This window comes from Pristiophorus japonicus, chromosome 7, assembly GCF_044704955.1.
Source record: "Pristiophorus japonicus isolate sPriJap1 chromosome 7, sPriJap1.hap1, whole genome shotgun sequence".
NCBI lineage: Eukaryota > Metazoa > Chordata > Chondrichthyes > Pristiophoridae > Pristiophorus > Pristiophorus japonicus.
This window is the reverse complement of record NC_091983.1, coordinates 78,223,793-78,239,290: the sequence shown is the minus strand read 5'-3', so window position 1 is coordinate 78,239,290 and position 15,498 is coordinate 78,223,793. Positions and strand designations below refer to the sequence as shown.

The 15,498-nt window shown below is 39.8% G+C and overlaps 1 protein-coding gene across 14 annotated transcripts in view; it reads left to right on the top strand.

The window, feature by feature from the left end:
- tdrd15 (tudor domain containing 15) overlaps window positions 1–15,498 on the top strand; it is an 84,394-nt gene that overhangs the window by 10,803 nt on the left and 58,093 nt on the right. For 13 of the 14 annotated variants that reach the window (XR_011593845.1, XR_011593847.1, XR_011593846.1 and 10 more), the window contains exon 2: window positions 457–6,633. Coding sequence is in view for 9 of the 14 variants with exons in the window: in XM_070885071.1 (XP_070741172.1) it covers window positions 457–6,633 (6,177 nt within the window). In the remaining 5 variants the exon portion in view is untranslated. The remainder of the gene's footprint in view (window positions 1–456; window positions 6,634–15,498) is intronic. The other variant, XM_070885072.1, reaches the window with a different exon arrangement.

Below are 15,498 nucleotides of genomic sequence, written 5' to 3'. Positions count from 1 at the left end.
GTTTTCCTATCTAGAAACAGTGCCTACACATTTAAAAAAAAAAATGAATTGGCTAGGCAGGGTTGTGGGAAGTCCTGAGGAGGTGAAAGTTGTGATATAAATGGAAGTTCTTTCAACCTTTCTATTTATTATTGTCTTTGTTTGCTATGCTAATGTTTTATGTAACACATTTGTTTGCACTTTATACACTAAAGAGTAGCAATGGATATGTGAATGTGAACATTGTGTGTGTGTGTGTGTGTATATAATATAGTTTATCCATACTGTTAGCCATTTACCCTGGCGTTTGGTTTGTTCACACCTACATATCCAACACAATCAAATGCTAGAATCAAAAATCCAATTGTCTGATATTTTGAATCTAAGAGACTGTTTAATGTCTGATGAAGTTGCCCCTATTATGTACTACTTGATATGGTCTGCTTTTAAATGTTTTTTTTGATCTTTGTTTTACAGGCCTTATGTGTTCAACCTTTGCTTCACCTGTTTACGCCTTGCACCTCGATCTGAATATAACTCGTGTGGAATGTCGTCCAGAAAAAACATTAGTACATTTTTGGGGTCGGTGCAACAACATATGTGAATTGGACTATCATATATTGCATAATGAAGTACAGCATGCAGCAAAGACTAGAGCCAACATTGCTGTTGATGAGTTTTGTTTTGCAGAGGACATTTCCAATAGTGTGTGGCATCGTGGAAGGGTAATCGGGAAAGATGAAAAATCATATGAAGTGTTTCTCATAGACGTTGGGATGGTGTTGACAGTTGATGCTAGACATATTGCTCCTGCATATGACAACCTGTTTCAACTGCCTCCAAAAGTAGTATGTGGCATATTTTCCAATATAGTGCCAGTGAAAGGAATATGGACCCCAATAGCAGTTAAATATTTTGCATCATTGGCAAATTCTCAAATCAAAGGTTATGTTGAAGATATCTTAATGAACCAACTTGTTCTCTTCGAAGTCCCCAATGTTAACCAAAAGCTCTTTGAACTTGGTTTAGCAAAAATTCTTGATGGCAACACTTTCCATTTTGTGTTGGACATGTCAGAAGATTTACCAGAATGTCGTGGTTATGAAAATACTGAACTTAAGTACATAAATAAACGATGTTGGAGGCCTGTGTTGGATGAAGCCATTATATTATCTCCTAGCTTCCAACGTATCCTGGATGTTTTGAGCCCATGTTTGCAAACTGGTGTTATAGAGACAGTAAAAATAACATGTGCTTCAGGACTTCATAACTTTTACTGCCAGTTGAAAAGACTGGCTTCAGAGCTAGAAGCAATGACTAGAGACATGCATTGTTACTATGAAAGTGAAGGAAAAGAATTAAATGATGAACCTGTTGACAATTTTGGTGCGCTCTGTGCTGCAAAAAGTAAAGATGGAAGATGGTACAGGGGAGTTGTAAAGCAGCTCTTAACTTCTGGCCAAGTCGAAGTTTGGTTCATGGATTATGGAAATACTGATGTTGTATTTCCCCATCATATTAAAAAATTGATGCCAATTTTTTTTATGATGCCTCTGATGTCATTTCCTTGTGTGCTAACTGGCTTACCAAACCAAACAAAACAATGGAAACATTTGCAGACTGAAATTTTCAAGAAATCGTTGTTTGAGGAAACATTAAGTATTCGCATCGATTCCTACTCCTGTAAAGAAAATTTATACTATGTTACACTCTATAATCACAATATCCATCAGATGTTTGGAATGTTGTCAGAAGTAAATCCAAAGATTGAGTGTGGCCCAAACGAGGAGGAAAATAAGGATATCAATGGACAAATTGTAATACTTCCAGAAACTAAGATGATAGCAACTGGGAAAGTAACATGTAAATCAATACATCATAGTTTAAGATCTGATGAGATGAAACTAAAAGCTTCCTATGTTGTATTTGTTGAATACGTAATTAACCCATCTGACTTTTGGATTCGAACATCGGAATACAATCACGAATTTGAATGTTTAATGAGCAACATTGCAGACCACTACAGCAAACTTGGCGTTAGTGAAGAACTGATTCAGAAACCAGCACCTGGTTTTTTTTGCTGTGCTAGGTATAGCAAAGACCTACATTACTACAGAGCAGTTATTACTGAAGTACTTGACAACCAACTCAAAGTTTTTTTTGTTGATTTTGGAAATGTTGAAGTTGTAGATTTTAACGCTGTGAAATCCCTGCTTCCTGAGTACACACATCTGCCTGCTTTAGCTATGAACTGTTCTGTTGCTCATGTTTTTCCGATTGAAGAAGTGTGGACTAAAGATGCCACTAACTTCTTCAAGAAAGCTGTATTCAACAAAGAACTTTTTATTGGAGTAATCTCAAAACAGGGCAGCAGATATATAATTGACATGCAAGATGCAGAGTGCGTAGAGCAGCCATCTATTAGTATACTGCTGCTTAAAGCTGGGTACGCTGATTTTTGGAATGTACAGCCAGATGTTACTTTGCCTCAACAGAAGTATGCAGGAGCTAGAACAAAATCATCCATAAGTGAAAAAAAGATATGTACAGATAAAAATTCAAAAAAGGTCAAAAATTCGTGCAGCATTCCAGTTTCACATTTCCAGATGTCTACTGCTTTCTTTCCAGCTGTTACAATGGATAATAGCTTTCCATGCGCACATCTTACCATGTCAGCATGGGCAAGAGAGTCCACGGTAACATCACCATATAGACAACAAGTGTTTAAACTTGGATCTGTTCTCGATGTGAAAGTGTCTCATGTAAATTCTCCAGCAGAATTTTGGTGCCAACTGCAAAGTAAATCAAATCAACTTCAGTTGCTTATGATGAATATCCAACATTATTACAGTACTCCAAGGGATGCTTTTCAACTTGAACATATTGGGTGTGTTGCAAAATACACCAAGGATGGCCAGTGGTATAGAGCATCAGTTATTCGAAAGAATTTTCCAAAAGAGGTTACTATATTGTTTGTTGATTATGGTTTCCAACAAAAAATAGCTCTGAGGAATCTCTGTGCTATTAATCCAGAATTTCTTCAACTAGAAGGACAGGCTTTTCGATGCACTCTTAACAGCATAATTCAACCTGTAAACCATGACCCTGCTATTTGGGATCAAGTTTCCTGCAATAAATTTAACCAATTCATTGACGATACTTTGACTTCTGGTGTGGATCTTAAGTGCACAATATTTTCAATGGCTCTGATGGATGGAATGGGTCTGTGCAATGTGGTAGACCTTCACACTCCATTTATTAGTGTATGCCAGCTACTTTTGGACATAGGCCTAGCCACGTACATTGAATCAACATGTGCATTTAGTCCCTCAGTTCAATTATACACACACTTTTACAGTTCCCATGGTCTTAAAATTGGAAGTGAAGAGAAGGTGTATGTAACTTATGTGTCTAGTCTGTCAAAATTCTATTGTCAACTTGACAAAAACACTGCAGTTGTGAATACACTCATGACTGAAGTCAACCTTATTAGTAAACAAATGCAAGAACAAAAATTGGACTTGCGCAAAACCAGTATGTGCTTAGCAAAATATTTTGAAGATGGTCAATGGTATCGAGCTATCGCCCGTTCTATGCAATCGCCTGCACATTTTAAAGTGTTTTTCATAGACTATGGAAACACAGAGATTGTTAATAAAAATGATGTGGTTCCAATTCCTGAAGAAGCAAAGGATCTGATTTTGATACCGATGCAAGCAGTTAAGTGCTGTTTGTCCATTTGTCTTCAGAAACTGCCAGATGAAGTTAACACCTTGTTTAAAGAGACTGTGATGGGAAAACCTCTGAAAGCCTCTGTGGTAGGAAAGAAGTCTGATGGACAGTTGGTTCTTGAGCTTTATGATGGAAGTCTGAAAATCAGTGCTCAAATAACAGAACACTTGCTGTATCATTATGGAAGCGAGATAAGATGCCTTGATGAAATAAAATGGCAAAGTGATAATTCTATCCACCCAACAAAAACAGTTCCTTCCTCAGAACAACTGATAAGTAAGCAACCTGATTACTTAGTGCCCTTGATCAAAGAAACAAACAGACTGATCTGTTCCTGTTTGAGAACAAACCTATATTATATGGTACATAAAAATAGAGACCGGAACTGCAGTCTTAAAAAAGAAAATGTACCACGTGAGACAGAAAAACATTGCAGAAAGAAAAACTCTAACCATTGCCAAAATGAAATTGCCCCTAAATTTACTCCACATCTACCAAAGTTAAAAGAAACATGTAACAAAAAGAACTCTAATGAAACAGTCCATGCAGGCAAGACTACATTCCATCTAGGGAAGACTAAGATGGCATCTCCTGATGTGATTACCTCCAAGGAAACATTAACCCCTCCTATATTTTGTCGTCTTGTGCAAAACAATGCTGCAGCACAAAATGCAAGAGACAGTTTTGAAATAATTTGTAGAACTCGGAACCACTGTCAGGACCAACTTCAAAAACTGTTGGGTTTGCCTCAACCTGAGCTGGCTACTGGGCTAAAGTTTGAAACACATATTTCACAAGCAAATAGTTCTTCAGACTTCTTCATACAATTAGCATATAATGAGCACAGAACCCCAGATCTTCCGAAAGAGATAAGTGGTGCTGCAATTACTGAGGCTAGACTTAAGAATTTTCAGAATATACAAGTAAGCAATGATGATGATGATATAAAAAATGATGCTTTGTATTGTGCTGTTGTAAAAGAAATCAAATTAAATCCATTGCATATAAAATTCATTGATCTTACCAAAACAGTAGATATTGATTTGACTTATTCTAAATCAGGCCTGTTTGAGAAGAAATTCTTACCAAAGCCAATATTGCAGAGTAAACAATCTGATAGACTGTGCTGCTTTGAAGCTGTTTCATTTTTTACAAATGAGCTAACTAGGAAAAATGTAGTTTGTGAGTTGTGTACGGTACATCTTAGTCATAGCACTAGATCTTCAGCTGGCAAATTCTTAGGAAGTGAGTTGGTAACTAGCATGTCTTTCAACCAGGTGACTTTGATGCTCAACAAAGCTTCAGAAATAGAAATGAATGTTCCTGAGCTGAATCTGTCTACACAGGACATAAGGAACACACCTGAGAAAATTGGTGTTGAGGATAAAAAGCAAAACTCTGCAAAAATTATGTCTTGTGAACAACAGTATAAAACCAACAAAGGACTTGAATTTTGGATAGATAAAAATTTACTTAAGAGACCCTTGTGTTCGAGAATAATTGCTTGGCTTATTAAAGCTTTCAATTTAGTAAGTGTGTTAAACAATGAAGATTTCAGTATTCAACTTAATGCAAGTCCCAAGGAGCTGCTTCTCTTTACTTTGGCTGTTGATGAAGATGTAGAAAGAGGAAGAGTTTTGCCTCCGAATGCAATTGAAAGAAGATTTTTAATAAAGTCCAAACAATGTTCTGAGCAGGACAAATCTATAATCAAACTTCTTTACTGGGAAGGTAAAATGGTGCTGTTAGTGGATTATGGTAGTGTTGAGATTCTTTTGTTGCAGTGGCATAAAATACCAAATGACAATGTTTTGAACTTTATTCAAGTCATTATATGTCCATGGAATACCATTGAAAAAGTTAAGCAGCTATTAAAAGGATATCTAATATCTCCTGTGATTCTATTAATTGACCAGAAGTTTATCAAATTGGTTAGAAAGTTGGAATCTGGAGTTTGGGAGGTTGAGGCTAGCCAAGACGCTAACTCCATTGCTGAAAAACATCAAGCAGTGGTCTATGAAAATGATGTCATTACTGCATCGCAATTTTGTTTACCTGATTTGGATGGATGGATGAATAAAATGACTTTAACAGAAATGGAGATCACTATAGCAAACAAACAATGTTTGGAGTTATCACAAACTTTGCTTTCTGTTGATAACAGCATGATATGCTTATCATCATTGAATTCAATTTTGTGTGGCCCTATCCAGGCTAGAACAGAGTACACTGCCTTTGCTACTTCTGTGATTGACCCCTCAGAATTCTACATTCAGCTTGAAGATACATTTGAAACGATGGAAACACTGTCTTTACTCCTCGCTAAACTACCAGAGAATTTTCAGCCTTTACCTCAAGACTTATTGAATCCTGGTGTAAGTTGCCTAATCAAGTGTGCCAGAGATGAACCGTGGTCTAGGGTGGAAATTTATGAAGTCTCACAACAGTTTGTTCTTGCTAGAGCTGTTGATTACGGACATTATATCTTCATACCATCTTCAGATTTGAGCAGATTAAGGGCACTTCCTAAAGAGCTTGCGGAAGTGCCACGCTTGACTAATCCCTGCAGTTTAAGTGGTGTTGTGCCTTCAACTGGACATAACTGGACAGATGAAGCTATCATTTTCTTTCAAAAATCCTTAAGCAAACAGAATTTGACTGTATTTTTCAGAGAGCATGTTGCTGAGCTGCTCTGGGAGGTAGACCTTGTCATAAATAACAAAAATGTCGCAGAAGATTTGGTTACTGCGGGCCATGCTGCTTTTCTGAAAGGAATTGCCAACTCTTCCACTAAAGACTCTGTTATACTGACTGGACCCATTTTACATCGACAATTTCATAAAAACAGTGATGAGCTTACAGTTTTACCAAGTGAAGAGCCCATCACTGAGCAGTTTGAATCCAGTTACTCAGCAACAAAATGTGAGTATTGATTCTCTAAAATATTTATTTTGTAATAAACGGCATTCCGACATATTTGTTTCATAATTGTAATAGAAATAAATACTGTTCAAATTTGAAGATGTTTTTGTAATTTAAAATGTAGCAATGTCTTTGGTGTACTTAATTACCTCAACTAATTTTGAAAATTTATCTCACAAAAAAGGAAGGTCTTTTGAGGTACATTAAAGTTGTAAACTTAGTAAACTTTGTTGCCTTATTACTTTCAGTAGCACCTGGGGAAAGCTCAATTTCCAATTGTTATGGAGAGGAAGATTGGGGGGAAACCAGTCATGTTGGATCTCTGCAGCCTCCCTATAGGATTTCTAGTGCTTCCCTAAAGAAGTGGACTGGGCCTACAACAAGGGTATAAGAACATAAGAATTAGGAACAGGAGTAGGCCATCTAGCCCCTTGAGCCTGCTCTGCCATTCAACAAGATCATGGCTGATCTGGCAGTGGACTCAGCTCCACTTACCCGCCCGCTCCCCATAACCCTTAATTCCCTTATTAGTTAAAAATCTATCTATCTGTGACTTGAATACATTCAATGAGCTAGCCTCAACTGCTTCCTTGGGCAGAGAATTACACAGATTCACAACCCTCTGGGAGAAGAAATTCCTTCTCAACTCGGTTTTAAATTGGCTCCCCCGGATTTTGAGGCTGTGCCCCCTAGTTCTAGTCTCCCCGACCAGTGGAAACAACCTCTCTGCCTCTATCTTGTCTATCCCTTTCATTATTTTAAATGTTTCTATAAGATCACCCCTCATCCTTCTGAACTCCAACGAGTAAAGACCCAGTCTACTCAATCTATCATCATAAGGTAACCCCCTCATCTCCGGAATCAGCCTAGTGAATCGTCTCTGTACCCCCTCCAAAGCCAGTATATCCTTCCTTAAGTAAGGCAACCAAAACTGCACGCAGTACTCCAGGTGCGGCCTCACCAATACCCTATACAGTTGCAGAAGGACCTCCCTGCTTTTGTACTCCATCCCTCTCGCAATGAAGGCCAACATTCCATGCGCCTTCCTGATTACCTGCTGCACCTGCAAACTAACTTTTTGGGATTCATGCACAAGGACCCCCAGGCCCCTCTGCACCGCAGCATGTTGTAATTTCTCCCCATTCAAATAGTATTCCCTTATTTGTTTTTTTTCCCCAAGGTGGATGACCTCACACTTTCCGACATTGTATTCCATCTGCCAAACCTTAGCCCATTCGCTTAACCTATCTAAATCTCTTTGCAGCCTCTCTCTGTCCTCTACACAACCTGCGTATCCATGGAGATGAAGTGTAAGTTGTTGTTCCTGGCACTTCCACTTCCATTTCATTTTTCTCTATGACTGGTTTCCATTTTGAGGAGATGGGAGGCTTGAAAACATGAAAACATCTGATGGGGAAAACTTCACTGGTCCATACTGTTTGTGATGCCTGATGCTCACATGAGGAAACTCTTTACCCCCTGTCCCTTCCAGATATCAAATTTTGTTTGATGACGCTCCTGTGAAGTATCTTGACACTTTTACTATGTTAAAGTTGCTATATAAATGCAAATTGTTGTTGAATTTTCCTGAGGTGAAAAACTAGATCAAAAACCCAGGGCCAATTAGGGGTTGAAATCTGGAAAATTCCTCTCATCCTTTTAGGCAATCAAAATTAGTCCAGGTGACCACATTGACCATGACTTACATTTTTTAGTACATACCTCTTGCATGATTTGATCTCCACCCTAGCCAGCAACCAGCCCAGCTCTCTTGAAGCTATACAGTGATTCAGTATTCACCGCCCAAGCTTGTAACTTGTTCCATAGGTCTACTCTTCTCTGGAAAAAGAAGACTGCATAACATCTAACTTATTTCTTTCCTTATGTAATTTATACGGATGAGCCCTGGACACCTCAACCAATCTAATTGAAATAATTTGTCAGTGTGCATATAGTCTTAATTCTTTCATTTCTTTTATAGACAACAATCAAATTGTCCCTGAGTCTGTGCTTTTCTAAAGTTTATAGACCCAGCACTTTAAGCCTTTCTGGGTATCTAAGGTGTTTTAAATGGGGAATCATTCTTGTGGCCTTCTAATGTTTTTCCAAAGCCACTATATTACCAATGATATAAGGGGGCCCAAAATTGGGTCTTTATCAAGTTCTTGTACAAGAACATAATGAGATGTTTTGTTTTGTAATGGATAGTCCTATAAATGTAACCCAGGACACTCTTTACTTGAGTTATTGTTTCATTGCATTGGTTGTGAACCTGTAGATATGATACTATGATACCAAGATTTTTTTATTTTACCAGTTTTCTGTTCTAAGATGTAGGTATGCTGAGCATTGGTCCTGCTCTCGGGCATAGCACTGCACTTCTCTAAGTTAAATGTAATTTGCCAAACATGGGCCCATTGCCCCAAGATCAGCATGCAATTGTTTACTCTCCTTCACAGTCCCAATATGCACACAAATCTTCATTTCATCAGAAAATTTGGAAAGTAGTATCTTTTGTAGCCTCCCTATGATCTTTTGGCTTGGAGGCCTTCTGTCTGCTGTTCTCCAACAGCAGGTAGAAGACCATGAAGTAGTTGTCGGTTACTGCACAAGATAAAAGTTCATGGGGTTAGGGGATATATATTAGCATGGATAGAGGATTGGCTAACTAACAGTGAACAGAGAGTCGGGATTAATGGTTCATTCTGTGGTTGGCGACCAGTAACTAGTGGGGTGCCGCAGGGATCAGTGCTGGGACCCCAACTATTTACAATCTATATTAACGACTTGGAAGAAGCGACTGAGTGTAACGTAGCCATGTTTGCTGATGATACAAACTTGGGAGGAAAAGCAATATGTGAGGAGGACACACACAATCTGCAGAAGGACATAGACAGGCTAAGTGAGTGGGCACAAATTTGACAGATGGAGTATAATGTTAGAAAGTGTGAGGTCATGCACTTTGGCAGAAAAAAAATCAAAGAGCAAGTTATTTAAATGGAGAAAGATTACAAAGTGTCGCAGTACAGCGGGACCTGGGGGTACTTGTGCATGAAACGCAAAAGGATAGTATACAGGTACAGTAAGTGATCAGGAAAGCCAATGGTATCTTGGCCTTTATTGCAAAGGGGATGGAGTATAAAAGCAGGAAACTCTTGCTGCAGCTATACAAGGTATTGGTGAGGCCACACCTGGAATACTGCAGGTATCCATATTTACGAAAGGATGTACTTGCTTTGGAGGCAGTTCAGAGAAGGTTCACTAGGTTGGTTCTGGGGATGAAGGGGTTGACTTATGAGGAAAGGTTGAGTAGGTTGGGCCTCTACTCATTGGAATTCAGAAGAATGAGAGGTGATCTTATCGAAATGTATAAGATTATGAAGGGGCTTGACAAGGTGGATGTAGAGAGGATGTTTCCACTAATTGGGGAGACTAGAAATAGAGGACATGATCTTAGAATAAGGGGCCGCCCATTTAAAACAGAAATAAGGAGAAATTTCTTCTCTGAGGGTTGTAAATCTGTGGAATTCCCTGCCTCATAGAGCTGTGGAAACTGGGACATTGAATAAATTTAAGATAAAAATAGCCTGTTTCTTAAACGATAAGGGGTTATGGGGAGCGGGCAGAGAAGTGGAGCTGAGTCCATGATCAGATCAGCCATGGTCTTATTGAATGGCGGAGCAGGCTCGAGGGGCCGTATAGCCTATTCCTGTTCCTATTTCTTATGTTCTTATAGGCCTGCAGCTGTGTTTATGATCCCACCCCCATCTTGAGGCATACAGACGTGCACCTGTGATGTGACCTAGCCATACAAATGACCTGGTTTACCAAATTCGGGTCCTCGAGAGATGATCTAATTGAGGTGTTTAAAATGCTGAAAGGATTCTATAGAGTAGATGCAGATTAACTAATTCCTCTGGTGCGGAAATAAAGAACAGGGGGGGTCACAATGTTAAGATTAGAGCTAAGCCATTCAGGAATGAAATCGGAAAGCATTTTTACCAAACAAAGCATCGTGAAAATTTGGAATTCTCTTCCCCAAAAAGCTGTGGATTCTGGGCTTTTAAGACTGAATGACAGATTTTTGTTAAGTAAGGGTATCTAGAGATATGGATCAAAGCTGAGTAAATAGAGTTGAGGTACAGATCAACCATGATCTAATTGAATGACAGGACAGGCTCGAGGGGCTGAATGGCATACTTCTGTTCTTGTGTTTGAGGAATTTAAGTCCGCATTTTAATGCTGCATTTTTTTTCATGACCTAGTAGCTTTGTCATAACAGAGCATTCAGTTATTGGTACCTGAATGTATATTCTCATCATTTAATTTTTTAATACAATATAAATGCCACTTTCTGACACTCTTTATTTGGCTGGAAATGTATCGCATGAAGCATACTCCTTAGGATTATAATAATTGTCACTATTTATCATGTTTTTGTAATATTCAGTTGCTCTGGGAGGTAGACCTGGTCGTAAATATTGTTCGGAATCTGTTTTCAGTCTAGATATTGGTGGGTCTTGGTGTATTGAGGCTTATAAATGACAAACTAGGATACTACCTTATTCCCAAGTAGAAATTATTTTATGTTTAGCACTCAAATATGCATGAATGATGCAAGTTGGGTGGAAATACTGCATTGAAAAACAGGCAGTCCATCCTCTCTACTACGACTTGCTGTATTCATGCTATTAATCTTTCTTCAAAAGCTTGGCACAAATTTATACTGTAGCTGTCTTTATCCGATGTTCCACATCTTTTTTCCTCTAATTCCACAATCTGACTTGAACCCATCTGGGTGGCATAAAAATGGTCAAGGCTCACAACTCCGTATTCTTTTAACTGTTTGTTATACTATGGATAACAAACATAACTGCATTGTTCCCTTTAGCTTTGAACAGTAACTTTCTTTACCTTCAAACACTACACACCCCAGTGGTCACTTAAGGAAGTATGTTTCTATGTGTGCGGTTGACCAAGACGGCCCGCAGTTCCCTTGCAAGTTTCCAAGGTTCATCCCTAAACACATCCCTTTTATAATACGAAAGGTGCTACCCGTGACAATGAATGATGCCCCCCCCCCCCCCCCCCCCCTTAACCATTTGGTCACTTCCCCATCCTTCGTCAATGAATAGTCCATTATCACACAAAGAAATGTCCTCCTTCTGTTGAATCAACCATTATCACACAAAGTGTTTTTGATGGCGAGTTTCGGGTCACTCCTGCATCATCATCATGGGCAATCCCTCAAACAAGGATGACTTGCTTCCACTTGAGTTCACAGGTGTTTCAATGAAGGACCTGATATTCCAGTCCTGAACTCCACTTGAAGGCGTGGAAAATGCCTGTGCATGGATTTTTTTTTTAACGTGTGGTGGCCGTTGCACATCAGCCACCACATGGGCTTGACAGTGGCAAGAGTTAACCAGGACAGGTCGCTGTTTGGCGCGTGGGCATAAACATCGACGGGGCCCAGGTACAGTGGAGGAGCGGGAAGGTCAGGGCGGATGAGCGGCGAGAGCTGTGGTGAGTGATTGAGGTGGGGGTGCGGCGAATGTTTTTGTGGTGAAGTGGCGCGAGATCGTGGCGGATATGCGCCGAATGTTTGTGGCGGAGGAGTGGTGCGAGATCGTGGCAGAGAAGCGGCGAGAGACTCCTGCAACAAGGTTGACATTAGCATTTCAAAAGGATGAAGCAACCACTCCAGACTTTGTGGGGCCCTGGTCATCAAGTTCACATGAGGCTGGTCAATTTACAAAACTGTCTTCACAGTACAGCCTGTTAACCCTTTAACTGTCAGCTTACTTTGTTAAATGCGTTCTTCCTGAAGGTCTGATTACAATCCTTAGTCTCATCTTACATTTAACAAAAAATATTTTTCATTTTAGGTATTAAGAGCTTCAAATTTGAGCAACTCTTGGATGCTAACCTGCCTCTTGATTCCTATTTTTCATTTGCTATCTTGTATTCAGTTTAAAGAAGAGACCAGAAAATATTGAAGATAAAAATGCTAGGTATCCATATTTACAAAAGGATATACTTGCTTTGGAGGCAGTTCAGAGAAGGTTCACTAGGTTGATTCTGGGGATAACAGGATTGACTTAAATGATAAGGGCATAAGGGGTTATGGGGAGCGGGCAAGGAAGTGGACCTGAGTCCATGATCGGATCAGCCATGATCGTATTAAATGGTGGAGCAGGCTCGAGGGGCTGTATGGCCTACTCCTGCTCCTATTTCTTATTTTCTTATTAGAAAAGGCGATTACAGAGTAAAGCAGTAACGGAACAATGGAGGGCATTCAAGAAAGAGATATTTTACGTATAAATCTAGGCATATTTCTTTGAAGGGAAAAAGTAGAGCATCCAAAGCTTAAAGCATCCTGGATGATAAAAGAAATAAGTTAAAATAAATCAGAGGCTTATGACAAATGTCAAGAGCAAGATTCAGTTAACCAGGATGATTATAGACAGTACAGGAGGGAATTGAAAAAGTTAATACGGGAGGCAAAGCGAGTTTATGAGAAAAGATTAACAGGCAACATTAAATTGAACCCTAACATTTTTTTATAAGTTTATAAAGTGTAAGCAGTTTGTTAGGGAAATAGTTGAGCCGATTAAGGACCCAAAGGGAAATCTTTATGTGGAGACCGAGGATATGGCAAAAGTACTAAATGAGTACTTCACAAAGGAACAGATGATGTATAGGTTGCACTAAAAGAGGAGAGGGAAGTTATGGATAGGATAATAAATAGAGAAAGATTAGCATTACTGAAAGTTGGTCAATCACCTGGTCCAGATGGAATGCATCCTAGGTTGCTGAAAGAAGCAAAGGTAGAAATAGCAGAGATATTAATCACAATCTTTGAATCCTCATTAGATACAGGAGTACAACTGGAGGGTTGCTAATGTTGTTCAAGAAAGGGGAGAGGAATAAAACAGGAAACAACAAGGCAGTCAGCCTAATATCGGTGGTGGGGAAATTATTGGAAATCATTATTGGGCACAAAATAAACTTTCATTAAGAAAGGCATGGGTTAATCAAAGAGAGCCAGCTTGGATTTGTTAAAAGTAAATCATGTCTGACAAACTTGCTTTGATGTGGTAACAGAGAAGGTTAATCAAGGTAGTGCAGCAGATGTATATATGGACTTTCGGAAAGCATTCGACAAAGTGCCACACAGGAGGCTTAATAAGACGATGGAAGCCCATGGAACTAAGGGGGAAGTGGTGGTATGGATACAAAATTGGCTCAGTGTCAGCAAGCAAAGGGGATTGTTGGATGGATGTGTTTCAGATTGCGAGGTGGTTTGCAATGGTGTTCCCCAAAGTTCCGTTTTGGGTCCATTACTCTTTGCAATTTTTATAAAAGACCTAGACTCGGGTGTAGGGAAGCAACATTATAAAGTTTACAGATGATACGAAACTTGGCAAAGTAGTTGATCATGATGAAGATAGTTAATAGGTTTCAGGCTGACATAGACAGGATGGTGAAATGGGCAGAAAAGTGGCAAATGGAGTTTAGTGGGGAGAAGTGTGAAGTGATGCACTTTGGGAGGACTAATATGGAAAGACAGTATACTATAAAAGGCACCAATATACTGATTAAGCTGCGCGACGGTCTGGAGATCCCGTGCAGGCTGCTCACCGGATTTTATATGGGAGAAACTGCGCATGCCCAAAAATTTGAATGAGCTACACAGCCACTTAAAGGGACATGCATCCAAAACAAATAATAGAGAACATTGAATGGCACGTTTTTGAAAAGTATAGATGAGCAGAGAGACCTTTAGTGTCCATATACACAAATCCTTAAAGATGGCAGGGCAAGTTGATAAAGTAGTCAAAAAGGATTACTTGGTTTTATAACGAGATGAAAAGAATATAAAAGCAAAGACATCATGCTAGAATTTTATAAATCACTGATTAGGCCTCAGCTGGCATATTGTGGACAGTTCTGGGCACCACATTGCAGTAAAGATGTACAAGCAATAGAAAGAGTACAGAGGAGGTTTACTAGGATGTTACCAGGGATGAGGGACTTCAGTTATGAGAAGAGTTCGAAAAGTTAGGACTGTTCTCCTTGGAACAGAAGGTTAAATGGTGACCTAATAGAGAGTTTCAAGATGATGAGATGTTTTCATAGAGTAAATGGGGAAAAAAATATTTCCTCTGGCAAATTTTTCAATCATTAGAGGTCATAGATTCAAAATCATTTGAAAAAAATCTAGAGGGAAGATGAGAATTTTTTTTCACTTTGAGAGTTGTCGGCATTTAGAACGCTCTACCTGAAAAAGTGATGGAAGCTGATTCCATAAATAATTTTAAAACAAAGTTGGATAGGTACTTGAGAATGAGCAACTTAGAGTTACGGACAAAAAGTGGGGATGTGGGACTAAGCATGACTGCTCTTTCAAAGAGCCAGCACAGGCACGATGAGCCGAATGGGCACCTCCTGTGCTGCAAGTTTCTATGGGCCCAAGTTTCCGCCTTCTGGAAAATCAGCGCATCTCGATAAGGTGCGCCGACTTTCTGGAAGAAAAAGGGCGCTGAAAACTTAACTTGTGATTCTACGGTCTCCTCAGGATGTCTTTGTGCTCTGTGTGGCGCAGCACAAGGGGGCGGGGCGGAGGCGGAGCCAGGTCCCGGCGCTTAAAACAGTGCCGGGACCTCTACACATGCGCGCTGGAGTGTGCGCACATGTGCAGTAGCTCCAGGCCCCCGAGGCTGCGTGGGAGGGGCCCGACCCGAGCCCTGGCCGAATGGGCTCACCGGGCGAAGATCGGACTGGACCTCCCTCCCGTTCAGCTCTCTTCTCTTCTCCCCTCCCTCCCTCCCAACCTCCCGTTCAGCCTCCCCCCGCCCCCCC